The sequence below is a fragment of the Apteryx mantelli genome, chromosome 2, assembly GCF_036417845.1.
Source record: "Apteryx mantelli isolate bAptMan1 chromosome 2, bAptMan1.hap1, whole genome shotgun sequence".
NCBI lineage: Eukaryota > Metazoa > Chordata > Aves > Apterygiformes > Apterygidae > Apteryx > Apteryx mantelli.
Window position 1 is genome coordinate 112,531,037 of NC_089979.1, and position 26,826 is coordinate 112,557,862.

The 26,826-nt window shown below is 38.4% G+C and overlaps 1 protein-coding gene across 4 annotated transcripts in view; it reads right to left on the reverse strand.

Moving 5' to 3' along the window:
* Nucleotides 1-1,958: 1,958 nt before the first annotated feature.
* The window catches only part of CDK13 (cyclin dependent kinase 13), a 56,706-nt gene continuing 31,838 nt past the window's right edge, over nt 1,959-26,826 (reverse strand). Inside the window, exons 6-14 of one of the 4 annotated variants that reach the window (XM_067291230.1) lie at nt 21,544-21,733; nt 18,673-18,729; nt 15,825-15,926; nt 15,629-15,706; nt 13,406-13,522; nt 12,191-12,322; nt 9,403-9,608; nt 5,534-6,091; nt 1,959-4,352 (exon numbers count right to left, since the gene is read on the reverse strand). In XM_067291230.1, the coding sequence (XP_067147331.1) occupies nt 3,496-4,352; nt 5,534-6,091; nt 9,403-9,608; nt 12,191-12,322; nt 13,406-13,522; nt 15,629-15,706; nt 15,825-15,926; nt 18,673-18,729; nt 21,544-21,733 (2,297 nt within the window). In that variant the 3' untranslated portion in view covers nt 1,959-3,495. The remainder of the gene's footprint in view (nt 4,353-5,533; nt 6,092-9,402; nt 9,609-12,190; nt 12,323-13,405; nt 13,523-15,628; nt 15,707-15,824; nt 15,927-18,672; nt 18,730-21,543; nt 21,734-26,826) is intronic. The other 3 variants (XM_067291233.1, XM_067291231.1, XM_067291232.1) reach the window with 3 other exon arrangements.

Consider the following 26,826-nt stretch of genomic DNA (forward strand, 5'->3'; position numbering starts at 1 on the left):
ACAACAATTAGTGATCCAGGATAAAAGCTCATTCCTTCTCCTTTGGCTGAATTTTAAGTATTATAATAGTCTAAGTGTTTTAAGTCATGGTCATATCAGTCCAATTGCGTTCATCTGCTTCCTCTTGGTATGGCTAAAGACCACGTAATATAAATAATGAAATACTCACTACTTGATAGTCCCTGATTACAATATTTTGTTATGTTTAATTAGAAATACAAACACACAACACTTACTTTTTGATGTAGTGTCCAGGTCTCTGTAGCACACTTTGGAATTGCAGCACAGACAGTGTAAAACCAAAGGAATAGGGGGGAAAGAAACTAAAGCCACTGCTCCACGAAAGTATAACACGCTTCTTAGAATGTCTGCTACGGGATCAAAAATGCAACAGCCACATGATAGAAAAGGCCAAACTAGCACAGATCCACTCTGCTGAGTGAAGTTTGTTCAAAAGGGCAAAACTCTGACCTGACATAAGCACCTTATAATGTGATTCAATTTGAAAGACATTTTGGTAAGTAGCACACGGGTCCGGTCCTAACAAACGCGGACCTACAGTCTAAGCCATTGCCAACGCACTGAACCAGTTGGGGGTTTGAATGGTCCCTGCGGAGCAGGTCCGAGCAGCTCCCGGGGCCCAGGAGCGAGCGTGCCCATGGGGAGCGGTCCCCACAGGGCGCCCCGCAGAGATGGGCAGAGCTGCTGCCCAACGCGGCCCCCGCACAGCCTCCGCCTGCCCGGGAGGAAAGGCTGCCAGTGACGGAGCTGAGGAGATCCCCTTGGTCGCAGAAAAGGTCATCTCTTCAGAGTTATCGCATATGGAAAATTTTAGTCAACTTTCCCTCCAAATTACACTAACACTGTTGTCGCAGGCAAATAGTTTTCAAAGTCAAAGGCCAGTAGTAATCCTGAAGCTAAATTTGGAAGAAAGTCTTTGTGCAATAGGCATCAGCAACAGTGTGTGAAAGTTTGTTTCTGATCCATCTGGAAGTCAACTGTCTACTCCACCTAATCCTTGCAATTCTTCATAGTCGAGATTACTGCTGTTGGCATTCTTTTAGTATCTGAAGACTAAAATCAATGTCAATGAAATGATGCAACATCAGAGTTCTGTCAGTCAATAATAAAACTGCACTGTCATTTTTTTACATAGTTAGAGGAGGAGATTGGCTTCTCTGCATGAAATGAGGTGACCTAAATGACTTGAAAATTTACCTCCAAAAGGGAAGCAGCAGAAGATATCATATCTTCCTTACATTTTGTATTGAAAGTCAAATCATTTAGTTCTCATTCTTCGGGATCTACTTTCTGTCTGAACTTACCTGCTTTTTTAATGAAGTACCACCTGCATTTACATTTGAAGTGCAGTAGAATAACACCAAACTGCACATTCTTAGTGACAACAACTGTCTAAGGGCTTTGAAAGTCTTCTGCTAGATTCTGAGAAACAATTTTTGTGTATTTGAACATTGTGGGATTTTATTTTTTCTAAGGTCAGTAAACAAAAAGCCATAGCTGACACTGTCCATTCCTAAATGACACTAATGATACTGCCTTTACAATTTTTACCAGCAGAAAAATTATAAGGTGTTCTTACTCAAGAAAAACTTTCCAGTGCACTGTCATTCACATAAAGTTTTGATTTTCTTAAGTACAGGCTATTCAGGTCACAAGCGTTTTGCTCTTAGTTGATTTTATTTTCAGGTAGCAGGATTCTCTACTGTGCCTTGTGAGGGCAACTGCCAGATTTACAGGAACATCTTAAGCAACGTGACTCTCCATTCCTCATTTGCTAGATGCTTGAGCACTGCCTAGTTAGCAAAGCGAGTTTTTCATACTCTACAATGTGGTAGTTAGCCATAAATGAGAACCAGGATTTTAAATTAAAACAAAAGAAAATCCCAACAACTTTGGCTTCAATTCTGAAAATCCAAAAAGTCACTGACAAGACTACATTTGTAATAGTGTAAGTAGAAATTTTACTTTTTAAAAAGTAATAATTAAACACTCAGTTACATAAGGTACCGATTTGTCAACTGGATAATCAGTTGGAAAATTGTTTCCAATATGGGCTTTAAAACATTCTTTTATGTACATGCAAAATATAACCATACCTCCTCTCTGCAGGAGAGAGACCACTTCTTGTCAAAGGAAAAAAACATGCTGGAAGTTGTAATTAATATGAGGAGTGGTTGTTGGTAAGAGTTTTAACTATAGTCATTTTATCTGCTCTTCAAAGAGACTTAATTCCAAAATTAAAATGTTCTGTGGAATAGCAGATATAAAAATGATTAGTTGGCACAATCACAGTTTACAGAGAATTATAACTAATGTAAAATGTTTTGCTGTTGCTTTAAATACTGGTCATTTTTCCTTTGGTTACTTTCCGTAATGAAGTATTTGTGGTAAAAAGAAGACAGTGTCAGCTTTTCACACAAAGTAAAGTAATTACTGCTGTTGACATTTAAGAGAAAAACTATTTCATCACTTGGTAAAGGACATATAAAGTATAGCTTATTTGGCAGAGGAACTAAAACAATTCATACAACTCCAAGAGGGAGCTGAGGAAAAACCTAGTCTCTTCATTCTTCTCCTCACTTTCATAGTTTCTTAGGAAGTTCGATTTGGAAATTGTCACTTCATCAAGACAAGATTAGGTCTCTAAATAACCGGCCCACCTGAAGTAAACAGCACAAGGTTACGACCTATTTGAGTTACCTATTATTTGAATTTTCATGTTAACTACCTAGGTTTAGGTATTAATTTTCATATCAACCTATGAAGTACTTCCAAATTTTTGCAGACCTTAAGCTTACATGTTAAGGCACTTACCATTCAAGTAAAACAGTTTTTATATAAACAAGCCTGGGAGATGGAGAGAACATTTTACCAGAACATCCATTCTCTTTTTTCTTTTTGAAAGAAAAGGAAAATAACATTGACCAAATATTTATAAAATTTTGCATCAAGAGAAAGGTTGTGTTTTATTATCTGAAATGAGCACAAAGTACACCTTCCACAATAACACTGAAAGCAGTGCAAAGACTGACAGTGACCTTTGACTAAAGGTAGTTCTGTAAAAAGAAAAATACCAAATAAATCAGTGCCCTGCTTTGATTGTTGTAAAATTTTTTTTACATAAAAGTTGGTCCAAACTTACAAAAAAAAGCACAAATGTGCATAGTTCAGAAGATCTGAGAGTGCCATAAAAAGCTGATGTCCCTAAATTTAGCATCCACTTAAAACTGCCAAAATACAAAATAAAATTCATAACCAGAGTTTGTGAACATGTACAATCAATTTATCTAGTTTTCAGACAGCATGAGTTTTAAGCATTTTTAATTTTTCCTACTGTATGCAAGACCCTTTTCCACATAAAAATAAAGCTGTTGAATTAACATTATTCAAGTCTGTTGAAGTGCTGCTTTAAACTGCAGCTAGAAAACAAAAAGTTTTTCCAGATAAAAATGATGTGCCTGAGGAAAAACATACTCAATATGGTAATCCTCTGCCTCGCCCTCTCACTGCAGATGTGCTAATGTGTCCCCTGTATCCTTGGGAAAAGCCAGGTCCTTGGGCAGGAGAAGTCCAAGTCTGTCCATGCATGTGGCTGATACCACTAGGATTTTCCTGTAAATTACTTCCATAGCTATAGTTGTGCATCTTTGCGGGCAAAGCATGAGTACTCTCCGGCCCCTTGGAAGCATCACCACTGTTTCCCAGAACTGGGATCGGGCCGTGGCTGTATTCAAACCTATGGTCTTTGTCTCCACTAAACAGCATGGGACCAGCGCTGAGGTAAATGTCTCCGTAACCAGTTACTGAGCTGGAAAAGGATTCTGAAAAGGCAGATGGAGGAGGCGCACCGCCAGAGTGAGATGAAGCAGTACTGTAGTTATCCAAAGGCTGAATATCCGAGTTTCCGAGGAAGCTCCTCCTTTCCAATGCTCCTGACGATCCACTTCCTATTCCATCGCTACTACCGTAGTGGGCAGATGAGAAAGAAGATGATCCAAAGTTATCCTTGTAGTCTGGGCCTGTCACATAGGTGTCTCTAGCCTGATAATCCACACTGGTTTGTACTGGCTCCTCTGTTGTTGCCTGAGCTTGATGCTGAGCAAGCAGCTGGAGGAGAGCTGCTTTCACTCCTGCGTGAGGATCTGTTCCTGAAGAGTTAGTTATAGGCAAATGCTGGTTCTCTGTCCGATAATCAAGGTCTTCGTCAGTGAGAGGGGGAGGCTCTGGTGGCTCTGGGGGACGCTGGTCCGGAGGCAAGATGCGAGGGCGTTCTTGTTCAGGCGTTCGGTTTAGAAGCCTCATCTCAGACTGCCTAACCAAATCCTCTTGACCTACACAGACAAAAAAGAAAGGTTCTGGAATAAAAACCTGCAATAATGATACCAGAAAGAAAAGGACAGGACTCCTTCCCCAACACTACAGAGGTCTGTTATTCAATTCGAATTAGCTAATTATTTAAGCTTAGTGCTAGTTGGGCAGATTATTTTGGAGAAGGCAACAGCTTATTTGTCTCAGGAGAGTGATGCAGGCTTCTCCTTCAAATAAAATGACTCAGCAATCAGAGCTGGAGAAAATGCTACAGTTCCTTTAAAAATTACTGGAGTGACAGATACACTAGAAAGTTCAAAGAGAGAACAGAAAAGGTGTGGACAACAGCACCCACTTGGAAAGGTCCTGAGAAAGGGACAGAAGGCCACCCTACCAGGGAACACCAACAATTAAGGTTAAAAACAAAACAAGCAAACAAAAACTCCATACCACACCCAAACACCACAACCCTCAAAAATCCAAAACCACTTCAAAATATTTAACAGCTACAGACAACACAGAGCAATACATAAACTACAACATAATATGGCTGAAATAGCAATCCAAGAAAATCAAAGATCCAAACTTTGAGAAGACCAAGGAAGCCATTACTGTACCCAAACGGAAACCTTCGACTATATGCTTTAGTGAGAGTTGCATGTAACCTCTTACAGGATTTGACAGTAACGAATTGCTGTAGTTAGCATAAAAAACAAAAATAAAATACCCTCCCCCAAAATGGGCTTTATCCAAAAGCAGAGGCAAAATTGGTAAATTCAGCTGATGAACCTTCTAGAGAAACCAGGCTTTTCTATCAACACCACCACTAAAGCAACAACAAAAACAACAATCCCAAACAAAAAACCTTTTTCATCAGAAAAGCTACAGGTACTTGTGTCCCTCTTACAGCAGGGATTATCGTGTACTGTGTCTGCACTGCACCTGTTACAGCAAGACACAAATTCCAAGCAGGCATTTACACCCTACCAAAAATAAAATGCACAGTGGCTTGTACCTGAGCAGAGTGATGGTCAAGTTTGAAAGTCATGCAGACATGAAAGGCGACAAAGAGAAATCAGTTCAACTGTTACGTCTCCTATACTCACACAGACTCATTTGGTTAGCATGTTAACTCTTTATCCCCAAACTGTTAAATCTCCATTGCTCAAGGTATTTGCTGGTGAGCAATAAAGGCTTTCAGTACCTGCAGACGTATATAATGACTTGATCAGATGTGGGTAAACAGGGGCCGGAGATTCCACGTCGTCCCGGCTGACGGACGCAGGAGTGGTGGGCTCTGGAGGCTGCCTGAGTTGCAATGACATTTCATTTCCTGATCCGTTCTCCTTCTCCTCCAACACAAAATCTTTCTGTTTTGTTTGCTGAGCCTTAATTAACTGAGACAACAGAACAGCAAACGCACTCTGTACGGCTGCCTGGGCAGCATCAGTCTCAACTTTAGGCTGACTCAGCTGAGCAGGTGGCACAGGAGGCTGCGTGACGGTTGGCTGTTTTAGAGGCTCCTGTTCTGGCGGTGGTGGTGGAGGCGGCGGTGGCTGCTGCTGTTCTGACTGTTTTTCACCTGCTGACAAAATTCCAGCAGGAAGATTTATTTTATTTAGTTGCTGCTGAGTCTCTGCGTTTACCTTAATATTCAACACTTGGGCAAACTGTGCCAAACTAACACTTGTTTTAGACTGTAGCAGGTTTAGCAGGATTGCCACTTCATTCTGGTTTAACTGCTGTCCAGTGCTTGTTTTTGCTAAAGACAAAAAAGGGGTTTTTTTAAGTATTATTTAGAACTGTCATATTTCAGAAACTCAAAATTAAGACTAATCTAGCATGGCTGATATAACCGGCAAAGCATGGCTTTGGACAACATTGAGATGGAATGCTTTTACAGATTAATTGCCTTTAGGGGAGTATCTATAGGAAATGGAAAAGTAAGATCCAATGCAAAGAAAATGACTTAACAAGGGGTGTGCACACACACTTGGACAGATGAGAAACATCAGGCCAGAGCTCAATTTTCCACAATACATCTAAGCTGGGGCTTAAGGCCACCTGCTTTAGGCAGCTCTAAGACTGGAATTCCCCACAAAATTTCCTATCTTGGACATATCGCATCCCTCTGTTAACACGTGGCCATCTGCAAAACACATTTCCAGTTATATTCTGGCCCATTCTAAATCAGCATCTGGTTTCTAACACCCGCTCAACTGACCAGGCTCTAGGCGACCCAGAAGTCAGTGGCACAAATGCAAAAGAGCTGAAAGAGGTAACAAGTGCTGAGTCTGAAGGGCAAGAAGTCAACCGTCGAGTAGCAGGAAAATGCAGGTTTGTGATCATACACAGTTTCTTTAAAGAAATGGAGTTTATTTGCCACAAAGAAGAGATGATGGTGAGGCGGGGGAATATGAATAAGGAAGTCAGAATATCAAAGTGTTTTCTTATTTTCAAACACCCCTTGTGTTAGTTTATTTTAAAAGAAGAGAAGCAGCATGGATTTTAACATGTTCCATGAGTAGAGGACTTGAAGAAAGGAAAGTTAAAAAAGCAAGTGTGCGCGACTGTGCTGGCAGAGCTCTGAATTTCTGAAAGCCAGATCCATATCAGTACATTCTGTCCTCTTCTACCCTGCCTTTCTGCTAGTTTATCAATGTATTTGTTCATGGCAGATTCAAAGCTAAGCCTGAAAAAATGGTCACACAGACAAAATATTTGCTGTGTTACTGTTGGTAAATTGAAAATGCAACAACAACAAAAAAATCTTATGGCATTCAAATTTCAATTACACTTCTACCAAATAAGGAAAAATACTAAAATAAACCAATGTAATTAAAATAGAATAAAATAATAGAAATATGGAATATTAACAAGAAAAAGAAGTTAAATCTACTAAACAGCTTCTCAAATCTCATTATCAGGCATCAGATATGAATAGCACACTGCCCATAACTACAGCTTTTATCAAGAACCAGTCAATGTAGAAACAGGCAGAAGATGTAATCTCTCATTTGCCCATGTGTACATACACAGAACTGTCTGCCTCGCAGGACTAAAAAGAGCACAGCTGGAAACAAAGTACTGCAGAATTCACAAACCTGCTTGAAGTGCACTGGGATGTAATCACTCAGAACCCACTGAGAGAGGGGTTCCAAGGATTGCAATGATTAAAAAACAAAAATACCACCACACCTTGTATTTGGCAATACAGAAAAAAATATAATTTCTAATATTTTATATTGCTGACTTTCAATCAGATGTCAGGTTTACAGTTGACTGTGACATCTATTGATGGTATGCCCAAGTACCAGGAAGATAAAGAATTCCCTCAGACTCTCAAAGTGAAAATTCAGCAGAAAAAGCCAAAAAAAAAAAAAATCAAAAAAAAATCTACCTACTCCATATTCTTTGATTAGTTTCATGCCCATTCTGGAAGCAAACTGTATTTCGGGAAGCCTGGCAGTTTCTACCACAACAGAATTATTGAGCTCTACATAGCTCCTGTTAAATTATAAAATACAATAACCAGAGGTCTCATTCATGGATCAGAACAATATCAATTGATCCAAGGCATTTTTAACCCCAAATTTTTGTTTTGGCTCAGAAATAAATGCAATGATTTTGATTAAATCATGCACTTGTGCACTGACTTCTTTAGTGTGCATCATGAAGGATTTTAAATAAAGTATATTCAGGATTTCAAGAAGTGCTTTGCTTAATACAGAAAACACATCTATGCTAACTTGTCTGAACTCCACTGCAAATTGAAGTTCCTTCTTTTCTACCTGGATTATTTTTCTATGTACATATGTGCAGTATAGGTCTGGATGATTCATTCTGTATTTGGTTAGTTTGTTATGCATGGTTAGTATTAATGATTAATAAGGTTAATAGTCTGTTAACAGGCCACCTGTTATAAAAGCACCAAGAAAATAACTGCTACCCTTCAGAGTCTCTAAGCTTCTATACACTTTTCATTTGTGGGGGAAAAGAATTCCAAGGGCTACCAAAAGCAATGCCTGAAAATGCTGCCAAAACCTTAGCGTAAATGTAAGGAGTACCAGAAGCCCACAGCTGGGTTATAGTGAGAAACAAGAGGAAGAGGAGCAAGAGGTAATAAACTTCAGTGATCAGAAGAACATACTTTTACATCTTTGCACAGAGTATTTGGAGCTCTGGTCTATTGTTAAATGAAGAGTTGATTCAAGGTGGTTAGTATCAAAGAATTTGCATGCCCAGAGAATTCATTCACTGTCTTCAGCTGGGCTCCTGTATCAGTGTCTTTGGATTTAATGTCACTTTGCACAACCAAAAATGGTCTAAATTAAACTTATGAGGTATCCATTTGATGTTGTTATTCTGTATGCTTTATATACTAATGAGGAACAGTATAAGTATGCTTCAGACTGCAAGTTAAAACACATGCCTGTTGAGAATACTCAGCAGTTTGGTGATGCCTGCATAAGAAAATGGCTACTTTACTCTTCATGTTGTATTTGTAAAATTGGTCTCCAAGCAAGACACTTGGGTTAAGTTTATACTTTAATAGCTGTGCAAACTATAGAGGTAGCTACTTCTTGTTATAGCGGTATTTTTTAAGTTACAAGTTCAGCCCCAAAAGCTTGGAAAGCTGAAGACTAACACAGCATGCTGAAGGTATCTATTTTATTTGGAGCGATGGTTGTTCTAAAATCTGCTTTCTGGTCAGTTTACCATTACCAATAAAATTCCTTCAATCTATGGAGACTGTGATGACCTCAGAATAGCAGCTGACTTGTACAATTACAGAAAAAACATAAATGAGAATGAATAAAATCCCCTGAAAATACAGAGCAAGGTAGTTAAGAGCTTTCACACTGTCCAGATTGAAAAATTAAGTAAAATTTAAAAGGAATGCCCGGTTCCCAAAAGCAAAAGACAAATATTCTGAAACAAAGATATTTAACTTACAATATTGTTTCTCCCTCAAGAATCCAGAAGACTTCAGTACTCTGAAAATAACATCTAAAATTTCTAGATGTGCAATCCAAGTAGTAGGTAATTATAAAAACCGAAAATATTACTGACCAAGTGCTACACTAGAGCTGCCCTGAGTTTTGAGTTGGGAAGAAGTTTGCATGCCTTGTGGGGTGTTGGTTCTGCTCTCATCCATGCCTAGAGACAGATCCTTCCTAGGGACTTTAGCTGCTGTTGTGTCGTCAGTCATGCCCATCTGCTTCTGTCTTCTGCGTTTCTTACTCCACAGTTCATGGCAATCCTGCCACAAAGGAAGGCTGCAAAGAATGATTAGAGATTATCAGTTCAGTTCGACCAGGGAAATTTATTTATGGTTTTTAACCATAGTAAAATAAATGCTCAAATTATACATAATGTAAAGTTTGTAAAGGTGAACCTACTGGAACTTGTAAATACATCAAAAAATATCCAAGGCTTGAACAATCTCAGAAATGCTTTTCTAGGTGAAATCTCTTTGCCTGTTTCACAAGCACAAGGTCCCTCTGGCAGATAAAGGGAACATATGTCTTGAAATGATAATCAATGTTGCCTTCTTGCAACTTGCATTCTTATTTACAAAGGAAATTATTTGTGTAACTTAAGGCTTCAAAACAACTTGTAATCCAACAAACAAATGCTGCATGTTTGCTATAAAACAGAATAGTCAAAGTTGCTATTTAAGCAAATGAAGAACAAGCTGCTGCATTAAGACCTCACGTATGATAGTACGATAAGGTGAGGCCCAGAACCCAGGAATGAACTGGGCTTCATCTTCTGGCATTGACTGAAGCCCAAAGCCTAAATATATTATGTGACCTCACGTTGCTGAGATCTGAGACAGCTCATTTCTTCAATACTGTGAGAGCAAGCCATTAAAATAGATGGTCAAAGATCTTAAATAGATCCAATGCTTCCTGACTTCCAAGTCACTGCTGATGAGCTCCAGCAGTTAAGTTCAACACTGACCCAGAAACAACTTAAACTTCTGCGCAGCTTTTTTTTTAATGCAACAAGGCTGAAAAACATAGGTCATGATACAGTATTAATATGCAACAGGGTTAAAATTTTGTCACAGAAGAATTAAGAGCCTCTGTTATTAAATCTCTAATTATAATGATAATATCAGAAAGTAACGCTCTGCAGTAAAATCCTTGACTACCTGTAACAAATAAAAGAAGAGAACCTACTCAAAACATGAATAACATTGTGAAACCACTAGGTTGTTTAGGACAGCTGCTGGACCACATTCAGGTTACCCTATCTTCTTCTGATAATTCCCATCAAAACTACTAGAAACTGAACATAAATTTATTTAAGAGAACAATATTCTTAACGTTAAGCCTGAAGGGAGCAATTTGGTTAACTTGATCTAATTTGCAGAGCAACAAATAGTAACAAAGTTATCAAAATGAAGGATGCGGGGGGAGATGGTGGGGGTGATTACTTCCTTTGTCTTCTTGTAAAAGTATCACTTCTGCTGATATTTGTCCACAGTAACGGACATGGCTATATAATGTTTATAATCTTACAGTACAGACGACCGAGAAAGTAGATTCCTTCTACTACCATCCCTAAATAAGAAGAAGGGGGAGAACATCCCCATTCTGATCCGTGGAACACTGAGAAATACTGGGAAAGGCAGTAAAACAGTGCCTTCTGTTTTCCCATTACATACTAAAAACCGCCTGAGCGGACATTCATCCTCACCCAGGAACATGGAAAATGAGATGACACTCAAGAGCTACTGGAAAAAAAATGACACCAGCTGTTTCCTATGTTCTCTCCCTCCACACGCTGGGTCAAAGATGTGCCGGGTAGCTAGTCAACAGCAACTGGCAGCAAGCAGGAAGCTCATTGCTGAAAGTATCCCACAGTCCTTGCAATCAGCACTGTCACTTTCTTTAAAGGAACAGCTATATTTCTTTCCTGAAAGCAGGAAGATATTCTTCCAAGAGAACAACCAACTTCCGAAACGGACACTCTTTAAAGCCCCTGAAAAATAAATTTCTTCCCCTTCACTTACTTTATATTGCATATAAGCAGTATGCTGTGTAGGTGATTCTGAGATTTTAATGAACAGCCTACTATTCAGATTGCTGATTAGTGATATTCAGCCAGTGATAATATAGAGTGATATTCAGGCACTGAAAAAAACCCTCTGGCAATGAAATCTCAGGCAATGAAAAAAACCCTCTTAATCTCATGTATCAGGACCATTAGGAACAACCTTCTGTAACAGCTAAGTCCCCAAAGCTTTTAATAAAATTCTCAGATAAAATGCAAATAATTTTCCCTGTTGGTAACTACTAAAAAAGTTGTCAGTTATTTCATTCACCTTTACAGGCTGCCTTGCAGGTCCAATTTACTGAAAGAATATTAAGTGTTCTATGTCTTGATAATTATATTGAGGGAAGAATTAAACCTACAGATTCTGTAATGCTTATTCATTTGTTTCTCAGGGCCTGTTCAAACATGATTTGCGCAGATTAAACTATTTAGTCACTGCAAGCACCCTACTGCACATTGCAATACATTGCACCTTCGAAAAAAACAAAAAAAGAAATGATCCTTTTCAACACTAGAACATTCATATACAAGGATTTCTTTTTTAAATGATACCAGCAAGGTCACTAATTCCGGGAAATATAAATCAAACAGGTCTCAGATAGACCCTCACAACCATTGCTATTATGATGCAAGAGCCACTGAACTGCACGATCCTTTTAGTGGAGAATCGTCATTATCCAATTAAATGCATTAACATTTTTGTTTTGCCACAAGCTACTTTAACCAAAACACAATGAGTTTAATGAAATCTTTGTAGAGGTAAGTACCAACATTGCCGAAAGAAATTACTTACTCCGGGGGAGGCATTTTAGATGGTTCCACATCTCGCAAAAACTCGCACTGAAGAGCTTGTTCGGCCGTGCAGCGCTTGCTGGGATCCAAAGCAAGCATATAATCAAACAGATCTAGTGCAGCTGGTGGGATACTGCAGAAAGAACAGAATTGGGAAAAGTGTCACATCTGTATTTTGGATCACACACTGTCGTACAAAGTTTTAATACATACCCCATCCACCTCCAAACTGGTCATTGAAAAATCATTCCTCAGATAACCTGTATCTTAATGAAACCCACACAGCTTGAACTGGGTAGAAGGCGGGAATACGATAAAGCTGAGATAAACTTCACCTTTTATTACCTGTGCAAGCATTTGGGGGGGGGGGCAAGGGGGGGCATGGAGAGGGGGATGGGATCTTCCTGAGCAATCTTATGAAAACACGATAGTAAACAATTGTATTTCTTTAGCTTTGTTTTTATGCATGGTTTACTTGTTTAAAACATCATTCTTACCCCCCCCCCCCAAAAAAGGCAAAAAACAAAAACCCACCTTTTAAACCAAGACTATATCGTTACTATATACTCCAGAATTTAGCAGAGGGGGAATTAAATTTTGATTGGTCTATAGATAATACTTCTATTGCTTTAGAAACATAAGCCCCATTAGTATAGACAAGATGATACATTTCTCCTAAACCCCAAAGTAGCTGAAGAAGGGGAAAAAATCCTTTTAAATAAACTTACAGCTGCTTTCCATAACTTTCATGTTTGATACTTGCACAAAACTAGTCCATTGGCACCTTTTTAGAATACATGGCTCGGATAAATTTATTCAACACAAAAGAAGAGTTATGACCAAAAAGACTGTAATGTTTACCAGATTACATATTTAATTGGAGCCAGTTGTCCTAATAAAAAGCAATTAAGTAATCCAAGCTGGTTTTTGGACAAGGACAAAAAGCAGGTGTACCAGTCATGGAAAGCAAATGTTTCTTTAGGTGAAAGCTGGCAGGTGGCTGAAATTCTAGGGCTTTCTTCCCCCTTCCTGAAGCTCCCATTGAATAGGAATTAATTAGAGCTCTGTGGGTAACATGGGAAGGATAAGAACTTTAAGTCATTTTTCTTTACACCCAAACTAGGTTCAGTCAGCCTCTAGAAAACAGTGAAAATTGTAAGTGTTCCAGGAAAATGTAATGCTATTATAGTTGGCTAAGCTAGTTCTTCATCCTTACAAAGCAAACTCTTCTCTCAGTTTTCGACGATACTGCTTCTTTGGTTTCATTGTGTTGAAATAAGCTAATTTTATAACATCAGGCCACACTGCTGGACAGGGACTCCCGCAAATTCGGCTGTACCAAAAAGAGGGGAAAAAAGGGTATGAGATCCAAAAACACAAGTGAGCACAGCTGTCATTTTAATTCTAACAGGTACAGTGAATACAAAAATAAACCACAGTTTTCATGTTCAGGCTCATTTAGCTAAACTTTCTCTACAGTTCATTAAGTAATCATGAATTGTGTAGGAAAGATTGCCATCCTTCACTGACCAAACTTACTTTCAGAAGTCCACTGTGTGTCTCTCTCTTTCTCCCCCCCTAGAGGAAGGCCTCTGCCATAACAAAAAAATTGACTATATTTGTAAAAATGGAGAACTTAAGCAACTAGATCTGGACAGTATTCTGGATATTTGACTTGGAGAATTGGATATGCCAGGTTTAGAGCTCTGACTTACTTTTATGCTGTTAGCTCCCATGTCAATGAAAGACATATGCCAAACGCCTGAAGAGCACTTTTCACTGACAGCTTTAAGAATAAAGAGAATTTAGTTGGGCAGGGGGGCAGAATCTCAATAAGGCTTAAGGATAGAAGTAAGATCTGGCCATTAGAAAACTTGTATATTTTTACTTCAGTGATAAGTTTTATGTCCCAGGCCAAATACATCTCCACAAATGGAGTTGCCTTAACCTCAGTCTTCTCACCTCATCCCCAGCTGTTTTGCCCAAACCAGGATAGTTAGAATGGGTTGACCAACACCACACCTCTGAGAGGAGCAGGCGCTGGAGTTCACCATACTACGTCAGGTTTAAAACTCTATGATTCAGCCAATCATAAAGGCACCGTCTTGCAAATACAGTCCCCTAGTTCACCCCCTCCATTAATTTCATTTAAATGGTTAGTGCAAGACATTTAATGATCTATTAGTTATCTTCCTAACACTGTGCAGACCAATCTGCTTTTATGCTTGTTAGGGTATGTAACTTTTAGGAAGGAGGAAAAAAAAAAATCTAGCTTTTCCTATCAGAATTTAATAGCACTCCGTCTTTGAACTATAAAGTTAGGAAAGGATAAATGCAAAATTGTTGACTGCAACATGATGGCAGTAGAGATGCTGATAAAATAGAATTGATTACTACATTTTAAAAAATTCAAAAATGCACAGTATCAACAAAGAGGATAAATCTGCTACAGATAGCTGCCAGTTTCCTTCCAGCAGAAGAAGGAAACCTCAAAATTTTAGTTTGCTGTACCAAACTTACAATGCAAACACAGAAGACCCCAAATGACTAAACTCCTAAGTGCTTCAGTGCCATCTAGTGGTCAAAAGCAGAAAAACACCAAAGCATAAGACAAGTTTTATTCTTTTATAAAGAGAATGACCCCTAACATGCTTTGCACCTCCTGGAAAACTTTGTTTTTCCAGACCAGCTAAAGGATTAGTAATTTTGACCATTTACTCTTCAGATTCTGTAAATACCGTGGGACTTGCCCTCTTTTCCCCTTGCTTCTAGGAAGAGGACCTCTCCCCACTTACAAGGTCAATTACAATATCAGAAGCAACAGCAAAATTTTTGCTTGCTGAATAAAGGAAAAAAAGAGGCTCTGGTTCCACTGAGTAATATAAGTATCATCATTTATTGGGTTGAGGAAGAAAAGAGAAAGTTTACCTCCATCAAGTGCCTGGCAGTTTGTAAGGGAAGAGAAATATTCCCTCAAAAAATAAAGCCCAGGTGCATATATGTGGAAGAGTAAAAGCAAGAGCTCAAGGCCAGCAACATGCAAAGAACCTTCTCCTCCTAAACACCTACTTGTCTTTATTATTCTCCATGTTCTCCTTTTGATTTGCTGCAAAGAAGCTGTTGCAACATCTTCTTAAAAAAGAATGGGCGTTTTGACTACCCTGCTTTACAACTTCAGTAAAGGGCAACTCCAACTGCACTGCAAAAACCTTGCTGTTCAACTGGACCTTGTTATGGCCCCAGAATACTTACAAAAAATCTTCTCCGTGTCTGATCTAAAGTCACTTACTTTACATGCCCCTGAAAACCACTATCATCCTCACTTTGGGTAATAAATAACTTAGTGTTGCTAAACATTAGCAGTGCATTATCTGATTTAAATATTGGGGGGGGGGGCAGTTTATGAGGCATCTACCAGTTGGTAGTGCCTGCAAGTTACCTTATAAGTTCCAGTTGAGCAAGTTCTTGATTTGCTTGAAATATTGGCTTTTTTGTAAAAAGTTCACCCAGGATGCAGCTGTAAAACAGTTTTGCACAATTCCATCATTATGGCTTCAATACAGATTGACAGAAACATCTAAGATTTATTTTTGGCTTGTTGTTATGCTTGCTACACTTCTGTATCAAATTCTTACCCACAGCTCCAGACATCAATAGCTGGCGTGTATCTTTCTTCTCCAAGCAGAAGTTCAGGAGGCCGATACCATAATGTAATAACTTTGTTGGTATACGGTCGGCTGTTGGGGGAAGGGGAAAAAAAAAAAAAAAGAGGACTATCATTTTACTATGATCTCAATGTTGAAAGATATTTTGAGGGCTTTATGTCTGCAGAGCTGTTTAAGAACATTACAATCTTCCAATCCCTTTTCCTAATTTGAGTCCTGCAATTGTACAAAAACAAAACACAACTGCATGCCCAAGACGGTTCAAAAGACAGCCTGAAACAGACCTCAAAGATGTAAATAATCACAGAGTCATCTTAATGCTCTGTGAATCCTGTATGTTGATTATTATTTTAATAGTAATACTACTTATTTGTTACACTGCTAATCAATTCAACAGAAGGACCTGACTGGATAAAGCCAGTAATTTCTGGGCAGCTACTGATTACTAGAATAATGAACACAGGATCTCTACAGGCATATAAAAAAGGAGAAAAAAAGTCACTCTCCTCTTGTAAGTAGGAACAAAAGAGACAGAGCCCATCTCTTGGATTACATTCTTCAACAACCTTGATTTCAAAGACTGAACACTTCCAATATCTTCCTATATTTCAACTTCTTTAAGCCTCTAACTGGAAGTTCTGTAGATCTGAATAATCCTTTCAATCCTGACACTGAGGCAGAGATTCCCCCGTCTTAGGCAAAACTCTCATAGGCCAAGAAACACCATCAACAGTTCAGGATGGAAGCCATAAAACAGACACTAGTTTATCTCCTCTTTCCAAACAGGATGTCTTAGAAGTGATCCAAAAACTCTTTCAGTTTTAATAATTCACTCTTATCAGTACAAAGTAAGTCCAAAAAGAAAGCAAAGTAACATGAAATGTGGTATTTGAATAAACTTAGCATAAAAGCCTAACAAGCTCTTACAATGTACTTGGTGTTATCATTTCCAAAAAAGCACCCAAGTCTTTTTCCAGGAAGAAACTCCCCAATTCATTTTTGAAAACATAGTATGCTTTTGGAAACAATCCCATCATTTATCATATTTCTCGCTGAAGCATGCATTCCTCTACGAAATGTTTACATGGTATGGACTTTCTCTACAGGTATACCAATTGTATATATACTGGTTTGCAGTGCATTTTGTTTGAACAGATGTTTTCTTACACAATCTGCCATATCTCTTACTCCAAACATATTAAATCCAAGGAATAATATTTAAAGGAGCACAACTATAACCAGTTGGAACTTACTTCAAATTAAAACTTTATTTCTTCCCCATTATGCTTGTACTAAATTCTGTATCCTTTTGAACAATATGTAGCTCTAAACAACAGTGAAACAAACGTAAAATATATAAACAGCAGCTATTACACAGTTGGAGTACGTTAAATTGCGTCTGTTACTGCAGGTCAGAAGCTATTCAAAAGGAAATTGAATGACAAAACAATTGTCAAAATCTGAGAAATGAGAGTCCAATTATCATCCCAAGTTCAACAAGCAATTATATTAGCCAGCATAAGCACATTTTAATCTTTGTTTCATTGATGTATAAATGCGGTAATAGTATTGCCATTTTTATATAGTAAGATCTGTCATTTACACTATAAAGACACTGAACTTTAAATCTTTCAACTTTTAATGAACACTTACTTTTACAATCAAAACTGAAATAAACAAATAAGAAATTAAGAACAGCCACAGTAAACCAAAGCAAAAAATTAATGTCAGTTTGGTGCACATTAAAATAGTGAGGTAGGATGGCATCCATCCATTTTACTACAAATACCTCCATAGAGAAACTGCATTGCCCACCAGCTGCTTAAGATGATCTTATCCTGCTACTATACTCAACAGTTTCCATAACTGTACTTAAGCACATGTTCCTGAAAGAACAGCACAGAAGATGATGAGACAATGCCATCACCACCACCACCAAGCTCAAAGTTCTGTGAGAAGACAATATACTCATAAAACCAACGTTAGGGGTATCATTTTCCAAATCAGGCCTGCAGAAATCAAAGTTCTAATATTCTCTGTATGCAACTGCTTGATGTAAATATACAGCCTGAACTTTGAAAATCCAGTTCTATATATTACCACTTACACCAGTGTCAAATACAAGACATAACAATAAACATTTAAGAAGTTCTTAATCATATCAACCATGCACCTGTTTCTTAATTACAAATATACTAAGGCCAATAACAACAGAAGCACAAGTCACAAGAAGTTTCAGATTTTTTTTTAATTTAAACTCATATCTGTTTCCAGGATATTCAACATGACTGACTGTCTAAAGAAGGAAACCAATTTCTTCAAATTTAAGGTTAAATCTTACACAAAATCAATGCCTTTTTAAAAGAAATTGTACACTGATTCTTGTCAATATTAATTCCAGAAGCATAAGAATTTCACTTTCCTCTTCCTAAATAAACCTTTCCCAGGTATAACAACAAAAAGAATATATTTTAGGTTTACAGGACCAGAAACTAATATTAAGCATAAACCTATATCCTGATGCAGCCTACTCAGAACTGCAACCCCTCATTTCCAATCTATTCATGTCTCTTTTCTAAAATTATTTATCCAGAACACGTGGAAAGGCAATATATTTACACAAAGAGAAATCTGTGTCTTTATGCAGTACAAGACATACACACTTCTTTCGTTCTCCTAAGTGATCATTTATGTTGCAGTATCATAACATCTTCTCTAAAAAAAAAAAAAAAGTCCTCTTCTCTGGCCCTCATAATACTCAGAATTATGTAAGAAATCAAGCTTCTAAATGCTTTTTCACATTATGGTATCATCTTACCTTTCTTCTGAGTTGTACAGCCGAGCAAGCCCAAAATCTGCAAGCTTAATCTGCCCTCTGGTGGAAAAAGCAAAGAATTATTCAGTGGTTAATCCTGTTTGACTTCCTCCCCAAAACGAGGTTAAGTTTCAGATTTTCAGACAGCGGCAACTGAATGCTAATTCACATCAACGAGGAGGAAATATCTTACAATCTACGCGTCTTTTCAAATAACAAACATGCTAACTGACTTCATATCAAAGAAAGGTAAGCAAAATAAAAAATATTCAAATGGCAAGTATATCACAGGATGTTAATCAAAATTCTGGGTGTATACTGTAAAGCATTCAAATCAGTAACATCGCAGTAAAAATCTGAGGGAGAAACCCGCTATTTTCTCATGCCTAGTAGTTAAAATAATGGCAGCATAAGCACGAGTACAACAGATGACAATCAGCAGTCATGCTTCCTTGTCAGAAGTTGTCAATGGCCTATTTTGCTCTTGAAAAATTTGTAAATTTGGCCTTTAAACCAGGGTGACTGACCAGATAATGACTTCTATTTTGGCGACTGTGGCCAACTTGTGAATGACACTGCCCCCAGGCCCTTCTTTAGTTTTCCTATAGGTGAGGAGGGGAAGAATGGAAGAAATCCCCAGAGCTCTTGCCTGGCCTTCTCCATGGCTGAAAGGCACTGCACAAAACACACATACCACTAACCAACCACATGCCCCCACCATCCATAAAGTTTGGATGTTTTATACAGAAAGGTATCTGCACACTTCTAACAGATGAAATTAGTGTGGAAGTGGGTTTTTTTGTTGTTGTTGTTTTGTTTTTTTAAAGTTCTGAGCTTTTAAAAGTCCTGCCACTTTCAAATAACACAAGTTCAGGTTCGTTCATCAAATTAGGGTAAGACTTGCTGATGTGTGCAAGAATTACTATTTTGTGATATCAAAACATACAGATTAGAATTTCCATTGCATTTTCCCCTCAGATATGTGCTTGGAATTGCTATTACATTTCATGGAGATTTCCCAGAGCAAAAAATGTATCCCTCAAGTTTATATGCTTGTTCCTCAGATATTGTATTTCTGGATTACCAATGAATTTCTGACCAAAGATATTTAAGTTGCATAGCTAAAAACAAGACAATCCATGTGTGTGGCTTCAGGCTGTAACTGGTAATGGGATTTAAGAAGCATTGGTTTAAAATCATTTAGACCAACTTTTTCTTCCTCCAGTGGAAACCTCTAAGGATGCTCAGAAAGTATCCTGGGGGAAAGCACTGTGTATCCTGGAGTGGGGAGAGCATGGTACAACAGAAAGTACCGCCTCTACTGTAATGAGCTCTTCTCCACCATCAAGTTATAGCTCAGCTCCTGAGCTCCCAAAGGCGCACAGCGTCAGCATCAACACTGGAGATTAGGACATAAGCAAAAAAATAAATGGGTAGAGCATGGGCAAGGTGAGAGATGCGGAGATGTGTACACCTGTGTAAGGGTCAGTGTCTCAGAATCCTGGAAGACTACAGTGGGATCCAGAACTGAATACAGTCTAACATTAGATCACGGTAAAAAAACAGAAGGAAGAAAGGAAAAATTGAACTAGGTCAAAACCGGGGACAAAAATGGGTCCTGCTAAGTGAGACCAATGATCCAGCTTGCCCAGTATTCAGTTTCCAACAGTGGCAGGCAGAGATTAATAAGGAGAACACATGAACCTGCCCACTTTAAGGCTCATTTTCCTTGTGCTTGACCACTACCCACAATCTTTGGATTAGGAGTGCTAGAGCATGTATCCCTATCTATTCCCTTTAGCATCTTAATGATGCCTTTCACAAACTTGTCCCGTCCCTTTTTGAATCTCCTGACACTGTCTGCCTTGACAGACTCCTGTGGCAACAAATCCCAGAAGCTACCTGTTCTGTTAGGGTACTCTTGGCTGTTTTAAATCTATCTCTTACTAGTCTCTACAACTGCTCCCTGATTTTAGAATTGCTGGATTCGGTGAATAACAGTTCTGCATTAAAGCTATCCACAGTCTTCATGATTTTGCAGGCCCCAATCATACCTCCTCTCCAAAATGAGGAAGAGTCCCTACTTTTTTCTTGTGTCTCCTTCTATCCCCTTAGCTGTCCTTCTCTGTATTGCTCTAGTTCTACTTCGTCTACTTTGAAATACAGGGATCAGAACTGCACACAAAATTCAAGATATGGACACAAAACTTTACACAGTAGCAAAATTTTGTCTGTCTTGTTCTCAATACCCTTCCTGATGGTGAACAGCAGTTTGGGGGGGGGGGGGGTGGTTCTGTTGTCATTACACACTGAACAAAAGCGTGTTTACCAATTTGGTTTGTAATCACAACTAGTTAAAAAAGTAAGAAATATTCTTAGCCCCATTTGATTGTTGGCTCTCATTGCAAGCCAAAATTAATAGAATTTAGTTTGAACGTGTCTGGTCAAATACTCTTTTAAAGCATTATGCAGACTGATGGCGACCTCAGAATTACGTTGCAAAGAACCAGCCTATCGACACTTCATTTTGAAATGAGATAGCAAAAAGAACACACATGAAACACTTATTTCCTAAAATTCTGTTTTAATATATTTGTACTTTTTTTTTTTTTTTTACCCATAGTGTAACCTAATGGATTTAAGTTTTAATCCTGCTATTCCAACACAGATGAAGTTTAACAAATAATTGCAGGATCCAATGTCAAGCTGTAAAATCAGATTAATATTTTACAATTGGTTTTAAAGAAACTAGGCAATCAAAAAAAAGGGGGGTTGCCAGTGATCTAAAGCAGCAGGTGAACTCTGATGATTAAATGAAAGATTTAAGATATTCTTAACATACAAATTTTTACATACATGAAGTAATATTCATACCTATTATTTAGTAGAATATTTGAACATTTGATATCTCTGTGCAAAAAGTTCTTCTTATGGCAGTAGGCCAAGCCCTCCATCAGCTGTCTCATAAATGATTTTATATGATTTTCATTAAAATGAACCAAACCAGATTCCAGCAGTCCCATCAAGTCATGGTCCATATATTCAAATACCAGATAAAATGCACCTAAGAAGAGAAGCGATAATGGAAAGAGAGAGAAAGAAAGAGACTGGTTAAATGCAGTCCAAAATGCTGCTGCTCTCTACTTTTGAAAGCAGGAAGTATTTTTCACACATATCTATTTACATTTTTGCAGTATTTATAGCTACATCCCATTTTCAATAACAATAGTGAAATATAGTGTTATAAAATATTTTCCTAATATTTTTTCCATGTAAACAATTATTCTAGTTGCCAAATATTTGAGCAAACAAATAAAATTCCACTGCACAGTGCTTTAATCTAGGTAGACGTACTCTCCATGTGGCTCTCCATCAAAATACCATTTTATTTAGGGAAAATTTAGCTGGATTAGTATTCCCTACCTAGAGTTTGTGGAGAAATCTAGAAACAAAATATATACAGCACTAGTTCATCTGTCATCATTTTTTTGATTTTAAGCTTCCACTGCGAAATTGGGTCAGAAATAAGTCTGCCCTTCTCAGACTAGATGCACCTATAAGACAAGACAAAATGAGAAAGCAGAGCTAACCTACTAGACAGCAGCAGCAGCTTTGCAAAGACAAGTCCATGTGCCAAACTGCCACATACCTATATTAAGCGGAACAGAATCTGGTCTTATCTTGTATCAGTGCATGTTATTCCACAAACAAACCAACTGAAACCAAGACTCTGATATAAGTAAGGGTACTTAAAGAGGAAAAGTGCTGAGTACTTTAGAAACAGCAATAACTAATCTCGAACAGAAACACCTCCCCCCCAGCATAATCCACTTTTTAGTGCTTAATTCTTCCCCTTCTTCTTAAACTATGAGGCAAGGAAGCCAGTGCAGACCCTGCCGAGCACTTGCTGCACTGCAGAAACCACATCCCGGGGGTCTGTCTACCTTCCATTTTCAAAAGCCTTCCCAAAAAAAGATTTCAAAGGCATCCTTCTACAAAATATAAACAGCTTCTGCCCAACAAGAACTCCTTATAGGCTCTAGTTCTTCCCTCATAACAGTTTCAATTCAGAAGCTGGTGAAAGTCTTGGAGCAACAACTGGCAGTCAGCCTGCCAAAACGTACACATACATGGCCAAATCCTACCGCGCTAACTTGACTTTTACCTAGTAGCTGAAAAGTGAATAGAGTGTCAAATCATCAAGCTTAAACTGTGTCCTCTAGTATTTAAGCAAATAAAGAAAATTACTCATACAGTAACTATTAAACTTAAGACAATCAATCAGCCAACAGCAACTAAACTACAAGCCACCGCATAAAACACCTGGGGTTTGTGGTTTTTAATGCAGCTCCTTTTTTCCCTGCTGTATGTTACATGGACCAAGCAAAATAACCATTGGTGTGCACGGAGAAGATGGAGCAGCATTTAAATTGACCAGGTATAACCCAATCCTACTGCTTCCAGAAAAGAAAAGAAGGAAGTGTTAAGAGCTGTAGAGAACCAGAAGTCTGCCGTGCTGTAATATTTGCATAATGGGGTTGCACAAGTTCAGGATGGTAAAAGCACAAAGGTTTGGAAACAAGATGACTAGCTACCTGGTGTTCAGGTTATTTCACTGTCACCTGCCAAAGGATGAACCAAAGCTTTTAAAATCCCTTCAAACACAACACCTGATCTAAATGCTACAGTGCCAGATTACTCTAGATGCCCCTTTTTGTGGGCAGCTCAACAAACTGAATACCAGTGACCTTGAGATCCTCTTCCTCTGGAATACAAGTGAAATTCAACTATCACGCCAGCAGGCTACACTCTGGGTGCACACAGCGAGGAGAAAGGCTGGGAAGGGTCAGTGGGATTTCGGACCTGTTTAGTTAGAACAGCTGAACCCAGACTTCTCTTTTATATGAAAAGCAAGCTCCATGCCTTGAGCAATTTCCTGCTCAGGGGATTTTCCACCACTGCTCGTAACCAACCACCACAATTGGTACCCTCATACAAGAGGGAAAGTTGACAGCAATGGAGACAATTCATAAATAAAACAAAGTAATACCCAGCTGACGACATCCGATTATTTATATTCTCTGCCACTCTCATTACAAAACATACACTAGAGCAACAAGTATAAATGCCAAATGCTCCTTCCATATCAGAGCAAAGGCAAACACACAGTTCCGTCATACTTGTGCATTACTGCCTACATATTATACAACGTTGGAGGTGAAGGCTTTTTTTTTTTTTTTAAACAAATTGTCAAAGCTGAGTCTTCTTCCTTGGTTATGAGGAACTATTAAAACCAGCCTATTAGCCTTGACAGTCTAGCCATCACAAATTTGATTTTTACTACTACTTAAGCTATATTTCGAAGTAAACATAGCTGCAAAAAAGGTATTAAGCAAACTGAAGTGAAAGCTGTTAGTTTATTTTTGGATGCGTGAATGAGGCCATCTTCTGATGGAAGTTTGCAGTTTCAGTTAACGTAAGTTATATTATTCCATCTGATCATTTCAAATCGCCATTAGCTTTCATTAGATCAGGGGATTTGACCCTTCCTAATATGGAAGGAAACTATAGATACTCAGGAAGAAGAAAACAGAAGATTTCACAAACTACGCACAGGCAGAAGCCTGCTTATTAAAGCACAGTTCTGAGTTCAGGTTTACCTTGAACTCATCGCCCTTTAGTTTAATCTAAACAAATGCCACACAAGCATTCATTTCTTAGAAAGGAAAAAGACAACAGACAAAAAGAATCGTTCTTCCCTTTACGAGGCCAAGATGCTCAATAACTTGGAGATTATGTTTTAAAATGACCCATTGTTCCATGTTAGCTTTCCCCGATATCCCCATTTCTCAAAGGGGTGTCATAGAAACACTGAAAGCAGTGTTACCACAAAATGCATGCAATTCAAATGAACTCAGAATTACTTATTGACTTTTATCTTACTCATCTTACTGCTGTTATGTTAAAGACCTGCACTGCTTGATTAATAAGTACCTGTGGGGAGGGAGGCAGCCTAGAGTCCATTTCCATATGCTGCAAGAGAGCACTGATAGGGGGGTTATGTCTTTGCCCAATTTTCTTTGCTAATACCACGTAGCTCATCTCCGTTCCTTCATCTACTGAGATAATAAGATTCCTCAATGTCACTGCATGTTGATGGAGCAGCAGCTGGAGCAGATGAACAGCAGTAATATTGCCTAGTTTTGAATACGGGATAAGAGATAGCAGCTGAATCTATTAGGGAGGTACACAATAAATAAAGGAGACTCACGTGGTTGGAAACAATTCTAGCCTTACCCCTTTTGTTTGCATTTAGAAAAATTCATCCTTTGGACCAATTTGGGAGTCTATAAGGGTCAAAAAGTGAGATACTGGTTTAGAATAATTAAAGGATAAGCACATTCCCTTCTCCAGCTCACACATTTCCAGTCATGGAACTCTAACACTAGTGAAGTAACCGAAACACCAAATGAGGTGGGTATAATGCTGTAAAGCTACGCATACAAAATGGGTAAGTCCACAAAACATGGTACAGATGTTCTGCAATATTCAAAGGATCTTCCAAGGGGCTGAAAAACCCAACAAAACATACTTTGCATTTCTGTGATGCAGACAGGTTCTGGGGTTTTTTGTACTGTCATCAAATCAAGTCATTTGTTCGCAAAGCAAGATACAAGTGCTTGGGGTTGGAGGGTAGGAGAGGATCCAAGAGCTTAAATAGATGACAGTTTAATCAATGCTTTCCAAATGTAACTTCATAAAGAAATTGCTTTTGTTTTCTCAAAATATCTGATTAAACACAGATTAGAGCAACTGGCTGACCAGAAAGGCCATACTATCTGCAAACCTTAATTTGATCTTTGCATATATGCATTACAGTATCTTGAAATATAAAAGAGCTTAAAAAAAAAAACAAGGATCCTTGCCTCATTCAGTGCACCGTATGTACAGCGCTGAGTTGATGAACAGCTGCTCACTGTTTGGCTCTATCCTCACCATTCAGAATGGGGCCCTATGCCTTATTTATTGCTATCTTTTAAAATCCTGTTCCAGCGATACAAGTGTCAATTTCCCCTTATTTTTTAAATAATGTTTTCCACTGTAATATACGTTTCAAGCAATTTGTCTTTGCAATGTTAAGCATGACATTATTATAACTATCTTACAGAAGAATGGTTACAGCAACGAAAGACAATGTTCAGATCCTCCAAGAATTTTTTAAGTTCAATCTGAGATGCTTAGTGTCTGATTTTTCAGATTATTTCACTATTTTAAACTTCATACATTAATGCAAGTCTTACAAACATCAAGTGCAGCAAGGGGCTCAGAACCTTGGCAAACTGAAACGCAGCTTCAAGTCATACATCCTGAAAACCTATGATCATGATTAACAAGCATCTCAGCAGCATCAGGCAAGTGACTTCTCCAGCATTAAAAAAGTAGTATTTAGTAGAGACAAGGAAGAAAATCTAGGCCCCCAAATTAGTATGCAGGTATCTTATCTACCTTTTGCTGGAATCTCCTGCCTCACTCATTAAACGCTTTCTAGCTCTACACTAAATCACCTTCCTTATTCCCGCAATAAATTAAGATATGCCCACCAAATGAAGCAAAGTCCAGCAGAAAAAACCCTATTTGCTCAGACTGGAGTGCGTTATAAACAAACGCATAAAGAGGCAGGTGAAAGACCAGCCACTGGGTTCTGGCATTTCCAATAATTAAGTATTTGACTTTGTAACCTTAACATCCATAACATATTCATGGCTACAATGTGTTTTTATTATTAAAAACAATCAAACAAACAACTTTGAGCCACCAGCCCAACAGCTGTACTGGAACATCTAGAACCACAGCATTGAAAGGTTCCTCTCTACTACACAAAAAACACTAAAGCAGATGGCACTATGGCAGCGGGTTTCACAAGTCTTTGATGTCTGCTGGGATTTCACTCCAGGCTCAAAGCAGTAGAAATTTTCCTACAGGCTACGGTAGGAAATGAGACCCCATATTCTTGGTGTGTTTTAGCCCCTTTCCTGTCCTGGCTTCTTCCTGGTTTCTGCTTCCTCATACCAATCCCCTTCTCCATTCCAGAAAAAACAAAAAACACATCCACCACACTCCATGTGTTAGTACCTGTTTTCCTCCTGCACAGCATCT